This window comes from Gambusia affinis, linkage group LG22, assembly GCF_019740435.1.
Source record: "Gambusia affinis linkage group LG22, SWU_Gaff_1.0, whole genome shotgun sequence".
Classification (NCBI taxonomy): Eukaryota; Metazoa; Chordata; class Actinopteri; order Cyprinodontiformes; family Poeciliidae; genus Gambusia; species Gambusia affinis.
In genome coordinates, this window is record NC_057889.1 from 15148872 (window position 1) to 15175460 (window position 26589).

Consider the following 26589-nt stretch of genomic DNA (forward strand, 5'->3'; position numbering starts at 1 on the left):
ATCAGGAAAATTTTTTTACTTTGCTCTGCTGCCTCCACCTGAATGACATCAGCAGCAGAAGATCCTGCCTATCACTCATTACCGAAAGATTAATTGTTTCTTGAGAAGTAGCTGTTTATTATTGTGACAGTTTATGGATTATCAGTCTTGAGCCTGGCACTTCATGTTCGCAACAACACTTTTTTTCCCATGCAAACTGCACACAATTGTGCAAAGAATCACACAAAGTAATCAGCTTTTGAGCTACCGCATTGCAAAAGTAGCGATACGTCCATAACTATTCCGCTACAAAACAAAAAGAATTGATGTATTTTACTAGGGATTCTACGTGACAGATCGGCAGAGTGTGATGTATGTGGTTTTCAAGCAGTTTTATATTTGAAAATGTGGTTTGCATTTTTATTAATAGCCTTCAGCAGCTTCCTAATTAGTAAACCGAGTCCACCTGTGTGTAATTTATGCTCTGTGTAAATACAGCTGCTCTGTGAAGGCCTCAAAGGTGTGTTAGCAACCATTAGTCATGGCTGCATCATGCTGTGGGGATGTTGTTCTTCAACAGGGACAAGGAAGCTGGTCAGAGCTGATGGGAAGATTAATGAAACTCAGGGACAGCCATTAAGGAAAACCTTTTGGAGGCTCTAAAAAAACTAGAGTGTAAGAGGTTCACGCCACCAGCAGGAGAGCGAACCTAATAAAGCAGCCAGACCAACAACAAAATGGTCTTTTAAACTTGAATCTAATTGAGAAGACTTGAAAATTGCTATTTACAGAGACGCTACATCCAATCCAAATACCTGCCATTCTTCAATGAAGAATTGGCAAAAATTTCTTTTTGTAGATGTGCAAAACCTTTATAAACTTACCCTAAAAACCTACAGTCACAAAGACAGGTGGTTCTACACAGTATTGACTCTGAGGGAGAGAATACAGATGTGTCATTTTATTGCTTTAAAACTCAAACAAAAACAAGTTTTGCATCCACTTCACAAATAAAATCCTAATAAAATATATTGTCAAAATGAGAAAAGGTTTAGGGGTACAAGGCACTTTAAGCTTGAGAGAAAAGTGTGTGTGACTAGGCATTTATTTCCCATTGTGAATCGACAGATGCATTAATTTCTAGAAACCCTACAAAGAAAATATCATTAAAACTGGGACCTTAAGGCAAAAGACGTGTTTTATTCAGCGTTTTAACTTTCTAGAGAGAATCTCACGCACCCAGATGAGCTTATTTAAATCGCAACTCAGCAGACAAGCTCACAAATGGAAGTTTCACGCCATTTTCTCCAGTCACCGCAGACATTATGCTACAGCTCCATCATCAGGTCGCCTCTGTGCTCAGCCTGTTTGCAGGCTTTTATTTATGCAGCCATATAGTGAGACGGATGAAAATCAAATCCCTCACAAATCATTCCCAACCCCCTCCTCACCCCCTCAACCCACCCACAGATAAACTCCCTCTCAGTATTGTGAAAGTGCCCGCACAGCCGAGGACTTAAGAACTGAGCGGCTTATATCAAAGAGAAGATGTCAGGTGTCACATGGGAGCAAATAAGTCAGAGCGAGCTGACTGTTGGCAATCGCTGCAATAAATATCCCACATCTGGAGCTGAAAATGGCACTCGTACAGCATCCTGTTGAACATCATCAAGAAATCGCAGCAGCTTGAAATATACATGACTTTTGAATATGCACTTGCTGATTTGACAGATCTGAATAAAGCTGTTGGAGCGTTGAAACTGTTAAACATTAAACAGGCCCGATATGCATTATTCCGATTGACTAAGAGTCTAGCAGGATAAGCAGGCGCTGATTCTTTTTTCATGTGCCGCTTTAAGGAAAAACAAGGATCCCTTTCATACAGGCTGCTAGCTTTTGGCTTCATTAATATAGTATCGGCTCCCTTATATCTCCCTGGATTACATAACTACAAAATCAAGGTACAAGTGTTCCTGATTGATCATTGTGATGTTAACCTTGCACGATCTAGAAGCGTCGAAGCACTCTACAACTTTAGTTTTGCTGAGCAGTTCAGCGCAAAAAGTCAAACTAAATGTCAAAAACGTGCCGCAGGAGGCGGAGAGATGAATTGACAAAACTGCAATATATTGTGTCCTATGTATTTCCAAATCAATAAGTCATTACTTATCTCAAAGGATGTGATGTGAGGGGAGGCGATGCTGAAATGACACAATTAATCGATATGTGTCGAAGGAAATTAAGGATCAGTAAAAAGAAAACATAAATTGGGGAAACTTTCTCCACATCAGTGAATCGTTACTTTTGTTGTGACATTGACAGCTGAGTAGACAGTCACTTAGGGGTGTAGTGAGATGCATACATAATGCATACAGAAACCTCTCTGGAAAGTAGTTTTTGATGTCAAAGTGAAAATGCACTGAGTTCCATAAACATCATTAAGACAACAGACTCTTATTCTGCTTATATGTCAGGTGGGCTACCTATTAGACACACGCAAACGAAGAGCTGTCAAAAAAGGGGAATTTTTGGCATCACTAAGTAACAGGAGGTGCATTTAACATGTCCTGAATCAATCCACTGTATTCCAATGAAATCCTGTGCAGCGACAAAATAACTTTCTCCAAACAAGTAAAAAGAAAATGTAGAAAACAAGACGTTTTTCCACATGTTATAAGAAAAAAAAGATTCTGCAGTTCAAACTAGTCCTTTTTTAAAAATCATTTTCAATTTTTATTGAGTTAAAACAAGCTCTTATATTTGCTGAGAAGCCACTTTCAAGCTAGTTTTGTCTTAACACAAGTGTAGTGAGATATTTGTACTGGAAACTAGACAAAAATACTGTAAGTGTAAATATAATACAGCTCACAGTCATCTGGTTTTGTAATGCAAGTTTAGAAAACACTCTAAGAAAGAACAGCTGAATACAACAAGAGGTCTGCCTCTTCTATAAATCTACTGTGTCATAAAACCTTAAACTATCTCTGACTGTGGCTAAACAAGTCATGTATGTAGCCCACACAAGAGTTTTTAGAAATGAAGCCGGCACTAGGAAACCAAAACAGTTGTAAACTAGAGCCGCATCGAGTTAATTTAGAGTTGATCGGGTCGGGGCATCGCGTGCCTCAGTGGACGTTACTAGAAAATTGGATACTCTCACAACAGAAGGTGTGCGAGTAGCCAAGGCTCTTTTTGTGATCATTTGGAGCCAAAATTGAACAAAACCCGTTGTGTATTTATGCCTTAAGTCCTCACATAAGCTAGTAGCACATTCTGCATCGTACCTTCATGCTTTAGAGCTGGCTAATCTGTACATGAATCAGTTGTTACTGACAGAGAGCCTGATTTGGATGCTCAGAGCTGTAACAGTGGCTGTTTGATTTGAGCCCCCTACCTATGCAGTCCTTTCAGGAAATGCATCTGACTCTTGATTTTGAGTGTTTTATGAAAGAGCATGTCAACTTGTCAGCAGCGCTTCGTCCTGAGCAAGCACGTGGTGACAGTGGAGAGGAACAATTCTCCTAGCAGAAAAAAACCTTGAAGAAAAGCGGGTTCAGTTTGAGCAGCCATCTGATTTGACTTACTGGGGTTTGAGAAGACAAAACCCACAGAAGCAAGAAAAAGCAAATCTCCGCAAGCACAAGTTAATGGCAACAATCGCTCCATTTGTGGCTCCATCTAGGAAAGAAGCTCCATCATAGAAACACTTAGCTTATAGGATGTAAAGAGGTTTACATTGTTTTAGGCAGTGATGGCTTCTTTATGGCTTCCTTGATAAAAGAGACGGCACTAAGCACAGGGTCGCTGGATCCAATGTGTCACCAAAGAAAAGAAAACAAAGACAGACAAGATAATGTTAATGACAGCAATAGTTCATTTGCCACCCACACAACAAAAGAGGCAAAATTAAACACAGGCTCATCAGGCCAGATAATGGTCACTATGGTAAAAACACTTTAAACATCAGCACAGCTTCTTCCATCTGCAGCACTTGGGTCTTTAGGTGCTGAAAAACGCACCTTTTACAACCTCAGTGGGGTGGTCTTATTGTATTGGGGGGGGACTTCTCTAAATAAAGATGGACTGTTGTTTTACTTGTGTTTTTAACAGTCCCCAATGTGCTTTTACAGCACAGTTCCAACTTTTAACGTCTTTTTCTGTGCAGAAAAACAACCTTATGAATTTTCTGTTTGTCAGCTGTGAGCTAGCTGGAATGTGTTGCATAAATTTTCCTTTAATACTGTAAAATGTGGTCATTTCTAATCCACATGCTTCTGTTTGCAAAGTAAATTTGTATAAAGAAGCAGCACTTTTAGATTTGACAGCTGAACTTAGATTTTGAGATATGGATCAATCACTCACATTTATTTTCCTACATTTTTTTTTCAATCCTTACTGCCAGATGTAAACATCCTGGATTTTGGTTTGGGTGTTTTGCTGGTTTAGATTAGTTGGGGAAAGAACAAAAACGTAATTGAACAGACATTCATGTCTCCAGGGTGTGTCTTTTATTTAATTTTCAACATATTTGCCTTTCTTATATTGGTTTTTGAAGTATTAACAAAGACCGTTGATGTGCTCGTTGCATAAATGTACAGTTTGTTGGGTTGTTCCTGTGATTGCTAAAACTGTTAAATATTGTAAGCACATGTTCAGATGGAAGGTCATCATCCGGTGCTCATGAGCTGATATGCCCCATGTGTACATGAAAAACCTAATCATTCAGCTCTGCTGGGCACAGTTCAATTTGCATGTTTAGCAGGGTCACCCTGTGGCCTCATCACTGCTTATCTCAGCTGGTTATGCTCCTCTCTGGTCCTTGAGAAGTCCCAGCAAACTGCTGTTGCCAAAGGGGGCCGTGTGTGTGGAAACACACATCTCTCCCCAGCAGATGGTAGCCTCTCTGGCCATACTGTCACACCAGCCAGAGTGCCTTCCAGGCCTTGGCCATCTCCACAGCCAGCCCAGCAGGCCCCTGGCATCACATCACCCTGCTGACGAGATCCTTTCTACGGATTAAGGGTTTGCAACACGTCTTCAAACACAGGTCACCACCCTGCTTTACCCTGTCAGTCTGTTCTTCAGCAGTTTGTGAGATACCTCCCTCGAAAATGCTGTGGCCTGGTTGTTCTTTTCTTTGTGGTTGCATATCACATAAAAGCTTGGACTGATTGAAGAACTGATTAACAGAGAGAGAATCAGCTATAGAGGTTGTGAAATTGCCAGCTGGATTTGGTGTTTGCCTTTCTGTGTGCACACGCAGCAGACTACGTGCTTCTGCTTTCCATCCTTTTGCAAAGCAGCCCATTTTCCCTCTGTGTGATGAGGCGAAATGAGATATGGTGTAGCTATCAAAGATGGGAAAATCAAACACTGCATCGCCGCCATCAGATTTCCACGACTGCTCCTCGAGGAGTTCCTTACAAAGGCAGGTATGGAGTTTCTACACCAAAGCCAGCCATTTCCAGCTACTAATGCAGACACAGCTAATTGCACACACCCACACATGTGCACGCATACACTGATATTATAAACTACTATCATGTTGTATAATTTATTGTAAAGTCTTGAGTTCCAGAACTGAGAAAACCATTTCTGACTACCATCCTATTGGCCTTCAGAAATTCTGTGGAGTTCAGATTTGTTTTTAGAAGCGTTTTCCTCCATTTTCCTCCCAACCAAAGAGTAGACACACGTGATTGGTCTCAATAACGTAAAAGTCCAGAGGCTCAGGGGCGTTGTTAATAAGAGGACCGTGGATTGAAAAAAGGAGAAAAAAATCAAAGGTGCTTTGAATGCCTGGTGTTTTGATCAACTCCGATGGCCACGCCGCTTGTTTTGTGAGCAACCTTGAGCCGACCAAATGAGACAAGAGCGTTTTGCACAGCCATCCAACTGGCTTTGAGAGACAACTTCAGCACCATGGGCCGCTACGTAAGATGAGAAATGCAGTATATTGCTTGAAAGTATTGATGGGTTGACAGAAAAGATAATCATCAATAGGACATATGAAGTGAGGTGTACTTGAGTACAAAAATGAGACTGAAGGCGAAAATTTGTATGGATGTGTGATGCTCTTTTGTCATTACTCTGACATGTTTTCATTGTTATCTGTGGTTAAGGGGCTGCTGTACATCCCGAGGTTCTATTGTAATCCTTTCCTGTGACACAAGCTCTCTGAAAAAGACCTCAACTTTAGGTTTTCTCTTTGCAAGAAAATCAGTGCTTTTCATGTACAGGCCATCCATTATTCCCAGAGGCTGTTAAAGCTATAGAGGATTCAAAAAGCTTTCCACAGGCACAAAGCCTTTCAGTTTACAGTAAAAGGGAGAAAACAGGGACACTGTATTAAGTATGGAAATGATCCGGCAGAATACTTCGAATAATCACAGCATCACGGTTGAACTGCATGTAACCTCTCTGGCAGAAGCAGGGAAAAAAGAAAACATACAAATGCAAAAGTGTGGACAAAAACAGGCGCCATTTCACCACTTCATGTTACAGTGAAGACTGTAGTCCCTGCAGTGGATGTTTGATTCTTTTGAATGATTCGGTGAGTAAAGAAAAGTGTAACAGATTTCAAAATTCATCAAAAATATACTTTCTTTGGACATGTGTTTACTGCATGGTTTAGGCTTTGGAATCAGTGACATTATACTTCCCACAATGCTAAAATGATGTTAATTACTATGCAAACAGAAACACCACACATCAAACAAGGCTTTTCAGACTTAATGTTGGTACAGAATAACTCGCATTAGATGTAGGCTTTGAAGAAAACATGCTAAGGTCAGAGGTCATCCTAAATGATGACCACAATAACCCATCGACCCTTAAAGACCAAAGTTGCTGATACAAATAGGAGGCTACTGATGAAACTGTAACAGCCTAAATGTTTGACTTTTACTGAAAATGTTTCCTCGATCTTTCGTGTTCAAATAAAAAAGCCCAGAAGGTGTTTGCTAAAGCTGGACTGGTCAGGCTTTTTTTGGCTGATTTCCAGTTGGGACATTTTGTAAAGCTTTCACCTACTAATACAGATTTTAAGCAATCCTGATTTCTATCTAGGAACAATAATAAAAGAAAACAGCAGTCAAACCCTCTTGCTCTTAGAGGTCATTAATTATTTATATTTGAAGCAGAGGCAAAATCCCAAAGTGTGTGTGTGCGTGTGTGTGCGTGCACAACGTTGTTCAAAAATAACGCTCAAATGTCACTAATGGTAATGAAAATGTGTTTCTTCCAGCACAGGTTTGCAGCATGACTTGGGAGAAAATTAGGCCTTGTTTCACACTTCTTCCAGTGAGATTGTTAGAGTTTAAAAACTGTATTAACATACACAGAATGGCTTAATTATGCTTCATGTGCTTTGGAACAATGGGGAAAACATCAATAGCAACAAAAATAAATCCAATTTTAGTTGTAATTCTCTTACACGTCATTGATCACATCCAGGTCAGAATGACATATTAGTCTATATATTTGGCTTAACTTAAAATGTGCAATAATAAGGCCACACAGGCTCTTGCCTCTATTAGTGACCAAACCCAAAACACCCAGTACACGTCTGAACCTTCAGGCTTTAAGTTTCAGCGATCTTAATATGTGCTCAGCATATGTGAGTGGAGATAATCCTCAGCATTCCCACAACAAAGCACCTGTCATCTTACTTTGTACACTGCTGTCTGAGATTCTGACACAGAATTTGCAGACATAAATGCAGACAGTTGTATCCTAAAATCCACCGGTAGCACCCTGATCCTCGCTACACATGTAACAAGATGATTTAAGCTGTGACAATAACGAAAAAGAACTTCTTAGAAAACGACTTAGAAACACAGCTGGTAAATAACCCTGCTGTTGCTCTCAAACAGCTTAAATGTGGAAGCGGTCATGCCTGCGTGTCTATGGAAACTGGATGGATTTACATACAGTCAGCATATGTTCATCTACATGTCTGTGAACTCGGACTATAGAAGTGAAATATACAGCTACCGTGAGCTATTATTTATGATTTTGTAGAAATCGTGTAAGAGTAGTTGGAAACAGTTTACTCCCAAAGTAAATGGGAAAGTTCTGTTTCCAACCAGAGTCCTTATTAAAGATTCATGTGACTTGCTGTATCAGGAATAGGAAGAGTGACAACTTACCGTCACCAGATAAAGTCGCCCAACTCAGCTCTGGCCTCCCCATCTGCTTTTCGAAATCCCTCACGTAAAAGTAAAAAAAATAAAATAAAATCCTTTTGCGTTTTTCCAATGCATAAGTGAACACGCAGCATTTTAGTCTTTGCATCAGGCCAGAAAATGTTTATTACAACCAAGTCAAGTAATGCCCGCTTATCTCTGTGTACACAAGTGTAGTCGATTTACAGGAATACCTACTTGCTATTTATTATTTATGCTTTACTAAAGTGGCAGAAAAGGATTTTTTGGGGAGGAATCCTTAAATATGCATGAATGCACGGTGGCTGTGTGCGGAAATGAGGAAGGCTGATTCACTGGAAGACTATTCTGCAAAAAGTAGGGAACAAGATTGTTGTATAATATTGTTGTGAAGTAAAAATGCAAGTTTTTTTTATATCTAAATAATCTGCATGCAGTTTTAGAAATTGATTTTCAATTTAAAAAAAATCCTGCACATGGAAAAAATCATGCATTTATTGTTTTTATCTCCCAGTCTGTCTTTTCAGTGACCAATAATCTCCATTCCACATAAAAAATGTTTATTTTCCCCCCAATATTTTACTAGTAAACAGAAAATGAAGGAGATTGTGATATTAATCAATTATAACTTCTGTGCTCTGATTAGGATGATACCATTGTGATTTCCATTGTTTGTTTATATTGAAAAGTGATAAATGACAATAAGAAGCAGAGTGGAAGTCTAATGGGTGACTTTAGCTTAAATTGTATCTTGAATCTGACTCCAGGTGGAAACTTTGCAAGGACAGAAATACAAGATTAGTATATATATATATATATATATTTTTTTTTTTCCAAACCAGACTTATTAAAAAAGAAAATAAAGTTACATGCTTGGCTTTTTATGTGAGTAAACAAAAGCAATAGCATAGATAGTTGAAATAATATATCAGCTATAAAAAAAATACATTCAAATAAATTAATTGTAAAGGAATTACAAATTTTTTTGGAACTGCTTGTGCGACTCTACAACACGTAGTTGTTGCACAGTCTCCTATGCTTAGAGAGGAACACTCTGACAACAGTAAAGCAAAAGAAAAGTAGAACTTAACCCAAATGTTTATCCGCTGTCACCTCTAACAGCACAATGACTTAGAAAGATGGGCTGTGTGGGTGTGCAGGTCCGCCTGAGTATTTGAATCTAATGCTTCCTTGTGACGCGGCCACTAACTCTTCTGCACCCGTCACTGAGATACAAACGCCTTTCCAAGCTGTCAAGATGTACAGCCATGCCTGAACAATGAGTGTGGAACTCTGCCTCAGGATATTTGCTCCCTTTGACATGCATTGTAGTAGAAAATATGTGCTTCCTTCCAGACATGCCTACTTAATGGCTTCCACTATGGACTTTGTCTTGTCTCATTAACCTTATGCCATGTATGTTAGCTTTAGGCAAATTGAAAATTATGCTGTGGATGTACACAGTGGTGTACAGCTTACCCAAAATGGGGGATGAATGTCGGTTTGGTGGTAATAAGATTTGTTCTTGTTTCCATAAAGGTCACATATATGTGCGACACCCTGTATTACACTAAATGATACATTTCCGTGCAGGCACTATTGAATTACATACATCAATGTAGAAGAGAAAAGCCTGACAGTATAAAGACATATGGGGGTACAGGAATGAAAATAAATGCGTCGGGGTTTGCCGAGTGTTGACATGATTGCAATTTTTGTATCTGCCATGCATCAGAAATAGGATTCTCTGCCTGCCGACGCTGATTTCAAAAGTGAGAGGGAAGATCATGCCAAGGAGGCGCGTGTCACTCATCTCTCCCTCAGTGTGCAGTTTGGCAGGCATCACAATGTGTTTTGCACATTCAATTTCCCGTGTTTAAATCTGACACGGGGGTTTTGTTTTTGTTTTCCCTTTACCAAACTGAATATGATAATGTCACTTGGGAATTGCTAGATGAAAAGACTTTCATGGTGTTTTCTTTTTTCTTTTTTTTTTGTTACGTTGGAACCGATACAGCATGCATTATGATAAAATCATCTTTTTTCCACTTAGTAGGAGCTGTGTTTTAAAAAGAGAGTTTGCAAACCAAATTGGAGTAGAAATGTTTGAGAACATGTTTTCTTTTTTACTTCATTTTCTTTTTGAGTGTACATCTTAGTAGCACAGTGTGTGTAACAATATATCAGCCTTTTGAGCCTATAGATACGAAGAAGAATAAATACAAAACTGTTTCACATTTAGGATTTAGTTCAGTGATTAAACATTGTAGTCAAATACCTTGACTGTGCAGGTCATAGTTTGTGTGATGCTTACACATGAAAACACTAAGATAAGAAGTTAACAACTCCAACCAGAGATTTACAAATGAAAAGCAGCCCATAAGAAAGAATGCAGAGATACAAACATGGCTATTTAGTATCTGTATATAGGAAATTCCCAATTCTTGTATATCCCATTTATATACAAGAATAATAATAGCATAAAATATTCAGTATGTTTAGGTGTTTGACTGGTGCATTTACAAAGAGTATAGACAAAAGGTGGAAACTATAGGCAAAAAACAGGTGAGGTTATAAATGATCATTTAAAGAAAAAAAAAAAATATATATATATATATATATATATATATATATATATATATATATATATATATATATATTTTCTCGATTAACTCACAAATTGTTAGAATTTATCTTTAAATGTCAAATTGTGATTAAAAAGGATGCGTACATATTTCAAATCAAAAGTTGCCATTTCAATGTTACCCCTTTAAACAGTTTGTGTTTTTAGAGGAATTATGAAACTTAATGGCATTCGAACAAACCACAAACTTTCTTCTAAAGCACAAATGTAAGTAACGTTAAATTGAACTAAACATCAAATATAGGCTGGATAAATGTAAGACTTTGAACTGAGGAGAAAGAATAACAATAGATTATGTTGCCATCTGAATCTATGTGGAATGCAGTATTTGATCAATCACTGCAAAAGTTGTTTTAATCTCATGATTTGATTATGGAGCCCCGAAGAACTACTTTGGTTGCTCGAAGAAAAGAAGAAAGTGACTCTGCTTACTACACTGCACACATTGTGTCCAAAGTGATGCGCATGTTGAAAGTCAACTTAGAGCATTTTCAGGCATGCCAATATGAGGATTAGTTTGCCAAACTAGCTGTAAAAGCTTTCAACAGAATATGCTCCTTTAACTGCATGTTAAAGGAGCGATCAAAACTCCTATATTTACAATATGCTTGTTGGAGACAGGGAACACTGATTCACAGTTTAAGTATGTGCACTGGGAAAGGTTAAAGTGAAGAACAGAGGAAAAATCTATTTGAAAATCTATAAAATCCTGTCCTGTGGAGTACACTTCAAACACTGCGTCAATATAACAAGGAGAGCCATAAGCTGCAATAAATGTCTCTGGCAACATGTGTTGTGTACAAAGGTGGATACGTTTCTTAACATAAATATTCCTTTACAGCTTTGAAGAAAGGACGGTTCTGGATCACGCCTGACCCCTACCACAATGATGACAACATCCAGATTGGGCGTGAAGTCAAGATATCCTGTCAGGTGTGACTTAAATATATATAAAGCATGAATACAATAAGATAAATTAGTTGTCCAGTAACACTGGGCTGTATTTCTTAGGTGGAAGCAACACCGCCGGAGGAGCTGACATTTAGCTGGTTAAAGAACGGCCGTGCCCTTCGGAGTTCAGAGCGCATGGTCATCACTCAGACGGACCCCGACATCTCGCCCGGGACCACCAACCTGGACATCATAGACCTGAAGTTTACAGACTTTGGCACGTACACCTGTGTGGCTGCGTTGAAGGGCGGAGGCATTCCTGAGATCAGCATTGACGTCAACATATCCTCCACAACTGGTGAGCCTCACACCCCTCCGTGTCAGTGGCAGATTTTAAAACCTCCACCACTCCATGCGACATATCCCATCAGACATACATCCTACAGCTACTTCACCCATACAAAGAGGCTTTAAAAAGTGATTTTGACTTTCATATGAGGTATTTTTGTACGTGTAGTATTTTTTGGGGTCGGGGTGTTGGTCATTTCTTTTTGAATTACTGACATTTTCTACATTTTATATATGATTGTTGATGCTAAGATATTAAAACAATTGAGACATAAGTGTAGCTGAAGTTAAATGATTATTCATTGCTAAATATGCACAACTAAAGGAGACAGGTCATTTACAGAATACTTTAGGTTGTCTTGCGTGAAGTCAGGCAGTGACACATAAACATTTTCCATCATTATGTGATTTGATATCAAACAAAAAATGTTCTATTTGAGGTCCAATTACTAAAATTGAGCCCATTATATCAGTCTTTTGAGATCTTGTATAGACTTTATTCACATTCAAAAGTTGATATACATTTACTTGGTGATTGGTAGAATCTGTATGACTTGGGTCATTCAACAACCTTCTTTTAATAGTTTGCTGGAATATCTCTCTTTTCATTTTCTCTGAACTCGTGCAACTGAGTAGGTTTAGTTCTCATCTTCTCAGCTCTTTTTACAAAGTTACACTGGACTCAGTTCTGTTCTTTGTGGCGAATACTCTATTTTGATTTTTCTGCTCCTGAGTGACTTTGTAACTAACTTGGCTGTCTGCTTGGGGTCGTCGTCATTTGTGTCCAAGCTTTAATTTCCTGGTTGATGTCTTGTGATGTTGCTTCAATCTTTCTTCTTCATAATGCCATATATAATATTGCAAAGTGTACAAGATCTTTTGCAGCAAAACTAACTTCCCCACAACATGGCTGTCACGTCTGTGCTTCATAGTTGAGGTGGTGTCGTCAGGCTTACAACCTTCCCTCTTTTTCTTCCAACATTCAATAAGGGTAAACAGTTCAATTTCAGTTTTGTGGAGACCACAAGACAGGTCTTGAAAAATGAAGGGTTTTAGTCCCTAAACACATTCGCTTCACTGTGGATAATAACACTCTCTCACCAGCTTTAACCTTCTTCACAAGGCTTTTCATTTTTGCAGCATAGTGAGTTCATTTCTTCTTTCTGAATCCCACAATGTTTATACTTGCATAAAATTGTTTGATCAGATAAATTGTGGCACCTTCAGGAATCTGGAAATTTTACTCAAGGATGTACCAGTATTGTGAACTTCCACAAATTCTCCTTCTGGTCTTTTGGTTGATTTCCTGAGATTTTTTTCCATAATATCACAGAAAGAAGCAAAGGGTTTAATATGTTGCCTTAAAACATATCCACAGTTGTGTTGCAAATAAACCCATCAAAAGCTTGCTAAACTATGACACCATCATCTTGGCTTTCCCAATTTGTAAAATCAGAAATAAGCATCATATAAGTCAATTCACAACTTTGACTAACATGACATATAATTAAAATTCTCATATTTTGGGCATTTAGCAAATATAAATAATGTCTAAAATCCTAAACATTTCCCGACAGTGAAAGAACAAAGGTTATGAATGCAAATATCTGGTTTCAAGTGTGTTCAACTGAACACTTCAATAATTGTTGAAGTACCTTCAACATTAATTGGCCTCCCTGGTGAAGGTACTTGCAAAAGTCTTCAAATAAATTGTTTAGAAAGTGACACCAAGATGCTTCTTTTTGCTAGAGCTTAGATAAATTTTGCATCCCCTAAATCCTGCTTATCATGCGTGGTTACAAGATAAACATGAGCTTTTGTCCATATTTGTTTGTCACAATTTCAGTTCTGACCTTTCCTAATTATTGGTATCTACGTAAATGTAGCCATTCTCACCTGCCTTACTTGAAAGACATGTTCTCTTGTCTTTCCCATTTTGCAGTGTGCCTTACAGAGATGGGCATCACAAATTATATTCAAGCAAAACCAGAATCCAAGGATCACTTAATAAAAGTCGTTAGTCATTCGGATTAACTTAAACATTGAATTAGACATTGGAAAACTGCTTTATTTGTATACGTTACTGACAAAGTCTTCAATGTAAAATACATATGAACATATAACATGCCCATAGTTTAGTTTTCTTTTACTTTTTCAGAAGTGAAACTGAAACTTTTACCTCAGCATTAAATTATATTAAATTGTGCAGACAGATTATTAATGGTTAAGTAAAATTGTGCCGAAATGATGAATGAAACAATTTCTTTACTACTAGGGGCTTTACAATTGTCCTTCACAATCCACATTTTTTGAGGTTGTGGCAAGAAAGACACGTTATAAACCCCAAAATTGAACCCAAAAAAACTAAACTTTGTTTAGGCAACTGTAGTCTCAAACCAGAGTTCATCCGTCGGACAAATCAGACACTCAACGTCATTCCATCGACTGGCTGCTTTCACTCTTCTAACATACATACAACATGAGGGGCTTGCTAGTTGCATAACACATCAGTCCGCCTCGCTCCATGATTTGCATTTCTGTGATTTCGGCCGTGCCACGTTTTTCTGTTCAAATTACTTTAAAAAGTTTTACAAAAGCTTTTCTTAGAGTCTGCACTGCTCTCTTGCCTGTCAGTCATTGTCAAAGAATGCAAGGCGTAGGTGCTAAAATGACAGGAGTATGAAATCTGAAAGATAGCAGCGGAGGGAGGAAATGTGCTGTCAAATGTCTTGTTTGGCTGACATTCAGGAAATTTAAATACGACCATACTTTGTCGGAAAAACAAAGTAATGGAAGGCCAAGCAGTACGAAATGACACCGTTAATGACAGAAGGACTGTCAGTTCTAAAATCCTCGTTGAAATGTCGCCTAGTACATCTAAAAAATATTGCATAACGTTTAATATATTCTTGTCAGCCATCTCAGAAATCGAAATGGTCATTTTATACAGATGTTTTATACATACAGTATATGTATATATAAAGAATATACTGTATATACTGTAATATTTACTGCATAAATGTTTTATGGAGTAAAATATTTCAAGCTTTTATTTATTTATTTTATTTGCAGTTTTAATGATTATGGCTTACATGTAAAGAAAACCCATAATTCAGGTTCTTAGAAAATTTGAATATCACATTAGACCAATCAAAAATTGATGAACAAATGTCAGGCTTCTGAAAGGTTTGCACTTTTTTGTTTGGGCCTCTTCTTGCATGAATGACTGCATCAATGCACCATGGCACGGAGGCGATCAACTTGTGGCACTGCCGCAGATGACTTTATCTGTCTTGTTGGGTCTGGGCTCTCTCATCTTTCTCTTGAAAACAGCCCATAGGCCCTTAATTGGCCAGGGAGTTTGCTGGCCAATTAAGAACAGGAACACTGTGGTCAGAACCAGTTTTTGGTACCTTTGGCAGTGTAGGCAGGTGACATGTCCTGTTTGAAAATAAAACCAGCATCTCCATTTAGCTTGCCAGCAGACGGAAGCATGAAGTACTCTAGATTTTCCCTGGTGGACGGTTGCATTGACTGCGGACTTCAAAAAACACAGTGGACCAACACCAGCAGATGACAAGACACCCCAAGCCATCATTGATTGTGGAAACTTTGCACTGGACTTTGTACCTCTCCACTTTTCCTCCAGACCTTTTCCTGGAACACGTCTTCCTTCCACTCAATTTTCTCTTAACATTCTTGCTCTGCAAACAACCAGCTTCTTCAGCAATGACCTTTTGCGGCTTACCCTTCTTGTGAAGTGTGCCAATCACTCTCTTTTGGACATCTGTCCAGTCAGCAGACTTCCCCATAATGTTGTAGCTTAGAGCGAGAGACTGTTTAAACATTTGCAGGTGTTTTGAGTTAATTCGTTGATTAGGGTGTGACTCTATGAGTTTTTATTAATAACCTTCTTTCACAGTATTCAAATTGCCTGAGATACTGAATTTTGGATCGTCATAGTCTGTAACCCATAATCATCAAAATTACTTAGCTTCACTTTCTGAGGTGACTGGCAAGAAGCATTGCCCTTTTACGCAACATTTTATTTTTAAAGCTGCTCTGGTATTTGTTCATGCTACATTATGGTGCACACAAACCCTGGAAGTCTCCGGGTTTCACCGCACTCCGCCCTGATTCTTCAGATTATCCGTTTGGGGGATTCCAATAGTTGGTGCTGCTGCAGGCGGAGTAGATATCTCCGCTTGCTTTGACTTTACCGGCATGTGTTTGGTACCGATAAGGAAGCCTGGGGTTTGTGATGCGATTAGGTTCATAGGGAGCTCCTTCGCCCCTTGTAGGCAAAACTCACAAGCACACATGGAAATGCATTCACACACCCTTACCTTTAGTCAGTACCTTGCTTTCTGTCTTACGCCTCAGCTGCCACTCGGTAAGTGAACATGAAAGCTGCGTGTCGACCTTGGATGCATAATTACTGTTAGATAATCCTTTGATAATCCTTGTGCTTTAAAACAGTGGGATCAATTGCATCTGCCAAGATTGTTTCCTCATTATCTTTTAAGTAGTGCAGTCTCTTCTTTTGGAGTGCCTGAGCATTGCCAGCACATTAGTGCACATCCTTTAATGTGCAGAAATAAATAAATAAAAGAATGCAGCTGTCTGACTGGAGAAATAGCAAAGAAAATGACTGACTGTTCTGTGATTGGATAAAATGAAAGGTTTCCTTCAGGCTCGGGTTTGATTGCTTCCTAAGCTTTCACTGTTCCAGTCGAATGTGGAGGGAGGAATGAGATGGTATGAAAGGACCGCGTTGCCATAGAGATGCACCTGTCATCAGGAATTATACTGGGAATGTGGTTTCTGCTTGTTATAATTCCTGCTGCATTTACCTGGATGTGGGCGGGCTGTTTTCTTGAGAATGCCTGTTTCTGTCACTCTGGCTGACGCCGCGAATCAGTGGAGTGTCTTTGCCGAGCTCTGTAGCTGCAGTGTGCTGAAGCGTCTTGTGCCTCTGCTTTGCTACGTGCCTGCAGCCTGTTGTGCGATGAATAAGCTCCGTATTTGTTCCTCTGCCTGTTCTCCTGAAGGGAGAAAGCCGAGCTGCAATTAGAAGTCTTAATAAAAGTGTTTAGAGGAGATTACACTGCAGATCTGCCAGGGTTTCGTGCTGGGAATGAGGGCGAAGCTCACTGGCTCTTTCAGTTCTGGCTCCCGGTTTTGATTCCAAAATCTGGTTCGGACCTGGTCTGACCCTGGCCAAAAAGAATATTTAAGGACACAGATTTGTATTACTTTTCCTTTTTGTAAAACAGCACTAATATTTACTGTTGTGGCAAACTCATTAAAAAAGCAAGTTCTTATCTCAGCAGTGCTCCCAGAGATTCTAGGGGTGATGCATATTTATGAGTGTGGTCTGAAACGAGGACACAGACCTCCCCTTTGGAGATTGTTGAGATTAAAAACCGCAAGAGACAGAAACCTCTGAAAGGAGATAAGAACCTGACGAAGTTCCAACAGAAAACACAAGTTACACCTGTCAGGAGCAAACATTCACACACAGCGACTAGGTGCTTCTGAGATTTTCAGGTGGTGATGGTGTTGTTGTGACTCGAATGTAATTTGAAATCAGATCGGAAGCATTTGTCAAGATAAAATTCTCACGCAGTGCACAAATACAGTACAGAGGGATAGTTGGTATTTAAAGCCTGGTTCAGACAAAGACTTTGCCGATAGCTGATGTGCTGATGCCATTTATCATTATCACGCTGTGTGAATCTCATTCTCAGCAGGACAGATGATCAAAAAGTTAGTGACGTTCACTTTGTTTCAAGTTTTTTTCAAACTGCCGTCGAGTTCACACCTGAGATTCTGCCGCTACCGGGCGTTTCTTTCAACCTCCAAGACACATCCAGTTAAATTGTTTAGATAATTATCTGCTCGCCTGATTAAAATGAGCTAGATTAATGAACACAGTACGTAGCAAGCCATTTTTCTGACAATTTAATTAATCAGTACCTTGTAGCAAGCAGACACATCGCTTTCTAACTCCGATTGACAGCTTATATTCTCTGTTTGTCTAGGATTCAACCTGCATAGCCACCACATCAATAAAGACACTATGACATGGTCTTTGTCATAGTTTCTTGACTGCTCTTTGTGCTAATTTCAGCAAATCCGTTGACCCTGACAAAGATAAAAATTGACTTAAGCCTGACTCATATGTAGGATGAAAATAGTCAGGTGTAATTTGCTCTCTTTGAAGGGATGCAACTGTTTAATTTACTTGTATCAAAGCACAAATAATACCTGTTGAGCAGAGTTGAGGAGGTTAGCAGCATGTTAATGTACTTTTCAGTAGGTCTCTGTGTATTTTTGTTTAATAGTCTCATGGATAGAAATATATTCTGTAGACCATTTACTGTCAGTTCATTATCACAACAAATAACCAATTTACATGCAGTTATTTTGGATCTATCACTGTTAGAACACTAAACTAAAAGTAAAAAAATAAATGCTTTTCAGACTTTTTAAGGAGATTGAATTGATCTCTTTTAGTTTCCCTAGACAACTTTCTAGCAAAAATTTTTTTACAATTTTTATACAACTGAGTTGAGTGTAATTTGACTGTGTAGGAAGGAGCTGCAATATACCGTATTTTCTGGACTGTAAGGCGCACTTAAAAGCCTTTAATTTTATCAGAAAATGTCAGTGCGCCTTGTAATCCGGAGCGCCTTATATATTGTTCTGGATTAAAACAGAACAATATATAAGGAATTAATATGGATTGATTCTGGTTGTGCTTACTGACCTCAGTCAAAATGTTTTAGTTGTTACATTACGGCTACAGCAGTCAAGAACGTTGTGGAGTAAAACGTACTGAGCTTTCACTTACTGACTTATCAGACTGTTTTGTTTCGTTTAATGCTCCTTATAATCTACTGTGCCTTGTATGTTAATAAAAATCAAAACTAGACCATTCATTAACAGTGCCCCTTAAAATCCAGTGCGCCTTATAGTGTGGAAAATATGGTAATGGCACTGAAAATAATTGAATAGAATGGGAGAAAAATTAGTTGAGCTGGACTGCATATGAAATGACACGAACTGGACTCAATAGTGTTTTCACATAATTCAGCGTGATACTTGAGTTGTCAGGAATACTGTGGTAATTTACTGATAACTCTAGTAAAACTATATACAATTAATTGAACTGAACTGAATTAAGTTAAGCTGCACAGACTCAAATTGAATTGAGAGGAGTTTAATTGAATTTCATTCAGATGAATTACAGTGGTCTTCACAGATTTCTCTGAGAAACAAATGTCGAAGTTATTTGTCGTAATGTACGAGTTATCCATTCTGAGATTTTTTTTCTTAAATTAAATTTTGCTGCTTCGCAAAGTTCAAAGTTCTGAATTTGTATAGATTTGTTCCTGAATTGATGAAAAAGCCATCTGGATGCAATTAAATGTGAAATCTCCTGTTGAATCATCCCTTGAGTTTGAAAGTAACGTCACAAACTTTTCAGCACAAATGGATCTTTGGGACAGGTTCCAAAGATTCTGGGAACGGCACTGGGGTGAAGCTGCTTAAGAGCCGTTCTACAAGATGCTGTCCTGCAAATCAGTCATATGGAAACAGCTGATGACAGTTTTGCCTTCTCAGTGATGTATGGCTGCCTGGCAGCATGTGTCAACGTGACACCTGTGATGATTTCAAGGTCGACTGCAGATAGTGGAACTGACATCCCAATGTCTACAGACGAAGTATTGTCTGTGAACAAACCTCTAAGTGTCTTCAGATCAATCAAAAGGTAGCGGACCAAAATGCAGTCACCAATGAAGATGTAAGGACAGTTTTCTTTTTCTGTTAAGCCCATAAAATGATAATGAAACAAGGTAACCAGCCTGTAACTTTAACTGCACCTACTGTAGTTGCAATTAGTTGGGTGGGAGGGCCATCTGGGGGGAACACTTTACAAGGAAAGGAACCCTTCCTTATTAGACACCATCAAGCCTCCATCAGTGATGTACATAAACTTTGCTCCGTCAAGTGAAAATGCTCACTACTTCACGAAGAACAAAGCCATCATACAGGATGTGGCTCTCATGCATTTTATACAGAGCATTTCTGCTCCTCAGCCTGGTTGGATGCATGGTGGAAAAAAAAACAAACAACCTACAGAAGCAGAACAATAACATTAAAGAGAGCATTGTAGCAACAAATCAAGCTGCCACCCATGAGAGCATGAGTGTTGAAAGCCTGCTGCTCCGCAATCTGAGCCACATGAATTCACGAGGGGCTCAAGTGAAAGATTGCAAGAAGAGTCATAAAATTTTAGGGGACATGCACAGAGCTAAGAAAAAAAATAACAAACAACAAAACAATAAACGATACACTCAGTGGTGTGTTATTGTGGTCAGCAGTGTGTCGCTGCAGTCTATCAGCAGGCTACGGCAATTTTAACACATCTGTGGATATTTATAACACTTCAGCAGCTCGGAGAGCGGAACAATACCCCTCTACATCCCGTCTCACATGCCAAACACACACACTTTCACAAATATTCCCACAGCGGAGCCATGCGACTCCTCTCTCCGTCCCCAGAGCTCCAGGGCTCTGAGGAACAGAGAGTCCTGTCACATTGTGACCAACTCGTTGGCTTCAAGCTGTCTGAGCCCACAATCCTGCACAAACAGACACACTCCCTTACACGGTCTGCAGTAGTTCAGAACGATATGTTGCCATGGCGACGGGGAGTGATGTCACAGCGCCTACTAGAAAAGGGGCAGTGGGAATGTTTATTCTCAAAGATGTTTATTTGCGCTGCTTTCAATGCCGTCGCTGTAAGAAAATGCAAATCGCCTGATATTTTCTTGTATTGCAGTTTCCTGCTGAAAGGCACCAGCCATCAGCCTCTACACTCTGAGGATTATCCATACCGAGTCCCCCAGGGTACCTTGGCCAATTTACGGGGCCGTCTTGATTTAGGCCCACAAAAAGACACGCGCACATTATTATTTCCATCGCCACAACGAGACGGGTTTCACCGAGGAACTGAAACGGGATCACAGCGCACTGTCACCCGTGGGCAAGAAGAAATTTGCGTATGCAAACATGTGACGGCGGGGACATAAAAACCACGCAGACGCGCACTGCAAAAGCATTCGCACGGAGTGAATGTGCCCCGCAGGCATCACTGGCATTTGGAGGGCTTTGGCACAACGAGAGCACAGTAAAGACCAGCAGCAGGCCCTCCGCCACACTCAGCATCTCAACGGTCATTCTCACATGCAAAGACAGGGTGGTCACCAGGAGGAAGGATAAAAATGCAGATCTGGGATGAGACGGGCATAAGCAGGGGAGGGGGTTTGTTTGCTTTTCTGTGACGACGAGGTGAGAAACGGCAGCAGCTGATGGCCGGCACTTCTGCTGCCAAAATCTGTGGACAGACTACAGTAATTATTTGTCTAATCTAGGCAGAAGAGGCCAGGTGTAAAGATGGCAGCTCAGCGAATGCGCCTCTCCTCCATATGCTGACGGTTACCCGCTGCTCCCTGCTGGCTGTTGTTTTACCGCTTGGACCCGAGGAAACATGGCGGACGTTTAAAATGGAGAAAAGCACGTCAGCACTTAACACCTGGCTGCCTCCGCTGAGACGGTGTGTGAATAAAAATCAGGAAATGCATCAATATGAAATGAACATGTTGTTGCTGCCGTGAGGATAATTTTTTTTCTTTTCATACTAAACTCGCAAGTGGATGAAGTCGATCTGTTTGACTGCAGGGATGGTAGATGATGACTAAAGCATTTTAATGCACTGAGAAAAGAGAATAGATTTCCAGCCTAATAAAGTTGTGTTAATTGGTCACAAGTAGTTGAACTGAATGATTTTTGTCAAACATACTTTATGTACATTTGATTAACTTTACAACTTAATAAATGTAAAAAAAAATTAACATGGAAATTAACTTAATTTGATCACTTACCACCATTTAATGCAACATATTGAAGTTGGATCACCTGTTCTCTTTTTTTCAGCGTTTGATCAGTTTTCTTGACCTGTGACCCACAACTTGAGCCAAATGTTGATAGTGTTCTTAATTAATGTTCTTGTAATTAGATCATTCATACATATCCTACAAGATACTGTTAGCAGCTTCAGATTTCTCATACTTATTAATTCATTAAAAATTTAGTGCAAGTCCTCTGAAATAGCCATAATGAAAAATATAAATATCATTGTACATACAGTATTTATGCTAAATGCATTCTAATTATTTATCAAGTATTTAAGATTATTTTCATTGATAAATTAAAAATTTAATTTTTAATAATTAAAAGATTATATTATAACTTAATTAAAAAGTTTTATTTTAAACTTTTTTAAAATTAATTTGATCTGTGCACCTCTATATGTGAATAGAGTTGATATTTCAAGACTTGCTTAGCATCTTATATTAGCAATTAGGATGTTTAGCACCTGCAAAGAGTCTCTGTTTGTGTGTTCCCTGGACTAAATGAATGGAGATTCTTAAGCCAACAATCAAATGAAGGCTGACAATGTTTTCAGCAAGTTTCCACAACAAACTGAGGTTTAAAGTTTTAAATAGGTCGAATGCTTACTCCCTCCATTTAAAACTAGGCACCTGAATAAAGAGCCAACATGCCTCCATAGAAAATATGGTTGCATTTTAAATTTGCTTCGTACGCTTTTTTTGCTTCCTCGGTATTAATTGTTAAACACTTTCCATAATTTAAGCAGGAGCCTGCTAGCTCTGAGTGTCCTTTCCTCTTTAGCAACTTCCACATTGAAGATGATTGGTGTCAGCCCTCAGATATCATCTGGTCACTGATCGTAACTGAGATCTGATTGTCATGTTTCCAACTGTCCAGTCCAAATTGTGCTTACAGGGCTTTTACTAAAAACCATTGTGAGATCTTTGAATGTTGTGGTGAATTAACTGACTTTGCTCTCATCTCTAAGCACCTTTTTTTTTTTTTTTTGCTGTTTTTACCTACATATTTCTGAATAAATGTTTATTTAAAAAAAGGACTTAGTTTTATGGTTGAGAAAATTTGGAAGAGTCACAACTTCAGACTAAAGAGGAAAAAAATAAAGTGCAGTTTGCACATAATATCTAAATCATGGTGTTTAAGCCAAACAGTCCAAATGCATGATAATTAAACCAAAATATAATTTGTTGAGTCATTCTTTATAGATTAATCATGTTTAATTTGCTTCAAAATATACCATCGTTTCGTACAAACGTGTTCTCGCATCCAAATTTTGGGCCTCTAGTGTAACTGGTTATTCTTTTGTTCTCTTGTCTTCCTGAACTGATTGAAGAAAGAAAAATGCTGCCAGTTTGTCCTTGCAGAAAGATTCACATTGACGTGTGAAAACTGTTGCCATGAAACCGATTACAGTAATTTTGGCCTACATTCAGTTTTAAGACTGAAGCATTTCTTGATGCAGTTCACAGCCCATGGAGATGCTTCTACATCCTTATTAATCTGTTGCCGCACATGTGATTTCCTTCTTTGATGAGTGGGTGTTTAAGCACAATCCTAACACTGTGATAAAGATGTGCTCATTGGGGGGAAAAAAAGACAACTGGAGCTCTGAAATGGCTGCAGGATTTTACCTTCAATGAAAATGGCCACAAAATATTTTTTATAAGTATTTCTTGACTCTTTCTTTTTCTCTGATTGCATGTGATTTCATCACATTTAAAAAAAAAAAAAGAAGAAGAAAAAAAACAAACAAACAAACAAAAAAACCCTCCAACTTGGCTTGATTCTTTTCCAGCTGCAGCATTGTTTGGACAGAATGACAGTGATTCAAAAATCATCAGGGAAGCACAACAGGGTTTCATCATTGCTGAGGAGATTATCGGCCCGTGAAAAGCTGGCTGTAAACTGTTTTTGGGGAGCAGCGCTGCAAAATAGTCTTGGAGTCTACTGATAGCTTGGACTCGCACAAAAACACATAAACACACAAATGCATGTTGCACAGCACTCTAGGAGCCGGCACTGTTTGCCAGGTTTACTAATTAAACAAATTTACTTGGCCAGCAAGTTCGATGAGAAACCAGACGGCCTGATTCAACCTGCTAGAGTTGCTGCTTTTTAAACTGAGACATAAATACCCTTACAAAAAAAAGTCCCTTACTTAAAACTTTAACTACTTTCTCCTTTCAGCTTTACTTCTCTCTTTTCCTCTCATCGCAATTGTCCGTAGTTGCTCGTAAACTCTAATGTTGTACTGAAAAGATTTTTAGTTGTGTATTTGCTGTAGGGTGGTTCGGTGAGAAGCACAAGAATGAGTAAAAAGTTCAGACAAGAGATGGTAATGATGCTGGTGTGAATGCTGAGAACGACGAAAATTGCACAAACAGCCTTGAAGTGTAAGTTGTCGATGTAAGTTTGACGTCGAGACGAAAATTACGGAGAAAACAAGCCAACAAGAGCAAGAAGACGGTTTTTCTGTTGATTGTAATGACAGTTCTGCTCCTGCTGCTGATGGTATATTACATGTTTATGGGTAACTGTTGGGCAGAAACATCTTTTATCAAAATTTCTTCAGGGATTTGATCTTTGATTGTTCACAACAGAAAGAATAGACTTTTAAATAATGTATTTCAAATGCAAGAAGTACTGTCATTCTTTAAACTCAGCGGCTGTGTGGGATATTATTGAGACTTGTGTAAACAAGGCGACATTCACATTGTTGGCACCCCTGGTGAATATGTGTAAAAGGTCTTGGTAACATAATTTTTTAATGAAAAGTTTGCTTCAGTGAGTTTTAGACATTTCTAATTAACCTCCAACCCGCCGGCGTTTTGTAGTAAGATAAGCATGCGTTTTCATCCAGTCGTATTTTTTGTTTTGTCTTGTTTTTGTTTGTTTTGGGGTTGTTGTTGTTTTGTGGAGACGCAGCTTTAAATTTTTCTTGTAAATTTTTCAGGCCAAATGTTTTTCTGTGACAATTTTCTGACTCCAGTTTCTTGATGATTTATTTTCCTCACTTGAATGTTATGTACTCTTTGTTTTCACTATTTTGAAGACACAAGGGTTTCTGTGTATGGAAAAAAAACAAAACTGAAAAGCAAGGATTACAACAAAAGATAAAAATCCTCAACCCACTGATCAACCTTGGCTGCACCAACCACTCAAATTTGTTAATTGCTATTATATTATGGTTAATGGTAAAAAGTCATTTTTTATTTACCGATGGCATGTGCACTTAGACAAATATATCTGTTTTTGCACCAGGAATCTTTTTTGGGTTTTTTTCCCTCCAAGGGGTCTTTTGTGGGCTCTAGTGTCCCTTATATGACAGTAGGCTGACAGGAGAGGGGGGGAAGACATGCGGCAAATGTCGTCGGGTCCAGGAATCGAACCCGCGACTGCCGCGTCGAGGACTCAAGGCCTCCAAATGTGGGTCGCGCTACCCCCTACGCCACCACAGCACGCCCCAATCTGATGCTGCATTCCTTACTTGACCTGCTGATAATAGTATTTGTGGCAGCTCAGGCACGTTGCTGAATGAGACATTCAGCAAATGTTTCTCACCAGATTGCAGTTGGATTTTTTTCCTTTTTTTTTTTGTACGTTTATGTGTTCATTTCGCATCTTGTTACTGAATTCCCTTGAACATCAACAAGGGAAATGAGCTTTGGTGTACAGCACAATGGTTGCATCGATTCCTTGTTTGTGAGCGCCGTCTCTTGGGTGAATTCTCTGCTGGACTAATTTGTCTAATCCTCATGGTTCACATATAATGCTGGTGTAAGAAGGAATGTCCACCTGGGACTTTTAGTTTGTAGTTTACAGCAATTTTCTGTAGAACTTCAACACCTGAACTTGGTTTGTTGAGACTGGGGTTGTTGCTTATTATTGCATTGCTCATTGTTGGCCATTGCCTGATTACATTGATACTCATTGCTGCTGTTTATGGTGGTCTTACATCTCCTTCATGCTATGCCTGTCTGCTTCCTTCTGTCTGCCATTACTGTTGCTAATATCTCACGGTTCATCCATTCATGCTGTGTATCTCGCTGAGACTGCATCATTCCAACTCGCTCCCTCCTCCCATATCTTTTCGCTGCCTTTCCCCTCCAAGTCAACCATTGCCTTTCACCCCGTCTGCTGACTTTCTAGAGCCCCATATCAGTCCCTCCTCTGTTTTTCTCTTTCTTAGTTCCTCCCAGCCTGACAGTCCCCCGGGGCAAGTCCCCCCTGGTGGCCCGTGAGGGTGATACAGTGGAGCTGGAGTGCCTTGTTTCAGGGAAGCCCAAGCCCATCATCCTGTGGTCACGAGCAGACAAGGAGGCGCCCATGCCCGATGGCAGCATGCAGATGGAGAGCTATGACGGCGTCCTGCGGATTGTGAATGTCTCCAGGGAGATGACGGGGTCGTACCGCTGCCAGACCAGTCAGTACAACGGCTTCAACGTGAAGCCCCGGGAGGCTGTGGTGGAGCTGATCGTCCAATGTGAGTAAATAGGTTGTGGCTATCATGCATGTATCAAAAGTTAAATGTAAATGTATTGTGACTTGTAGCTGTGTGAGAGGGTCTGCTTCTGCATAAGG

At 39.3% G+C, this 26589-nt stretch overlaps 1 protein-coding gene across 4 annotated transcripts in view; it reads left to right on the forward strand.

Annotated features, from left to right (window-relative positions):
* Positions 1–26589, forward strand: part of mdga2a (MAM domain containing glycosylphosphatidylinositol anchor 2a) — a 183811-nt gene that overhangs the window by 98247 nt on the left and 58975 nt on the right. For 2 of the 4 annotated variants that reach the window (XM_044105960.1, XM_044105961.1), the window contains exons 7-9: positions 11630–11721; positions 11800–12037; positions 26198–26491. In XM_044105960.1, the coding sequence (XP_043961895.1) occupies positions 11630–11721; positions 11800–12037; positions 26198–26491 (624 nt within the window). Of the gene's footprint in view, positions 1–11629; positions 11722–11799; positions 12038–26170; positions 26492–26589 lie in introns of all 4 variants that reach the window. The other 2 variants (XM_044105959.1, XM_044105957.1) reach the window with 1 other exon arrangement.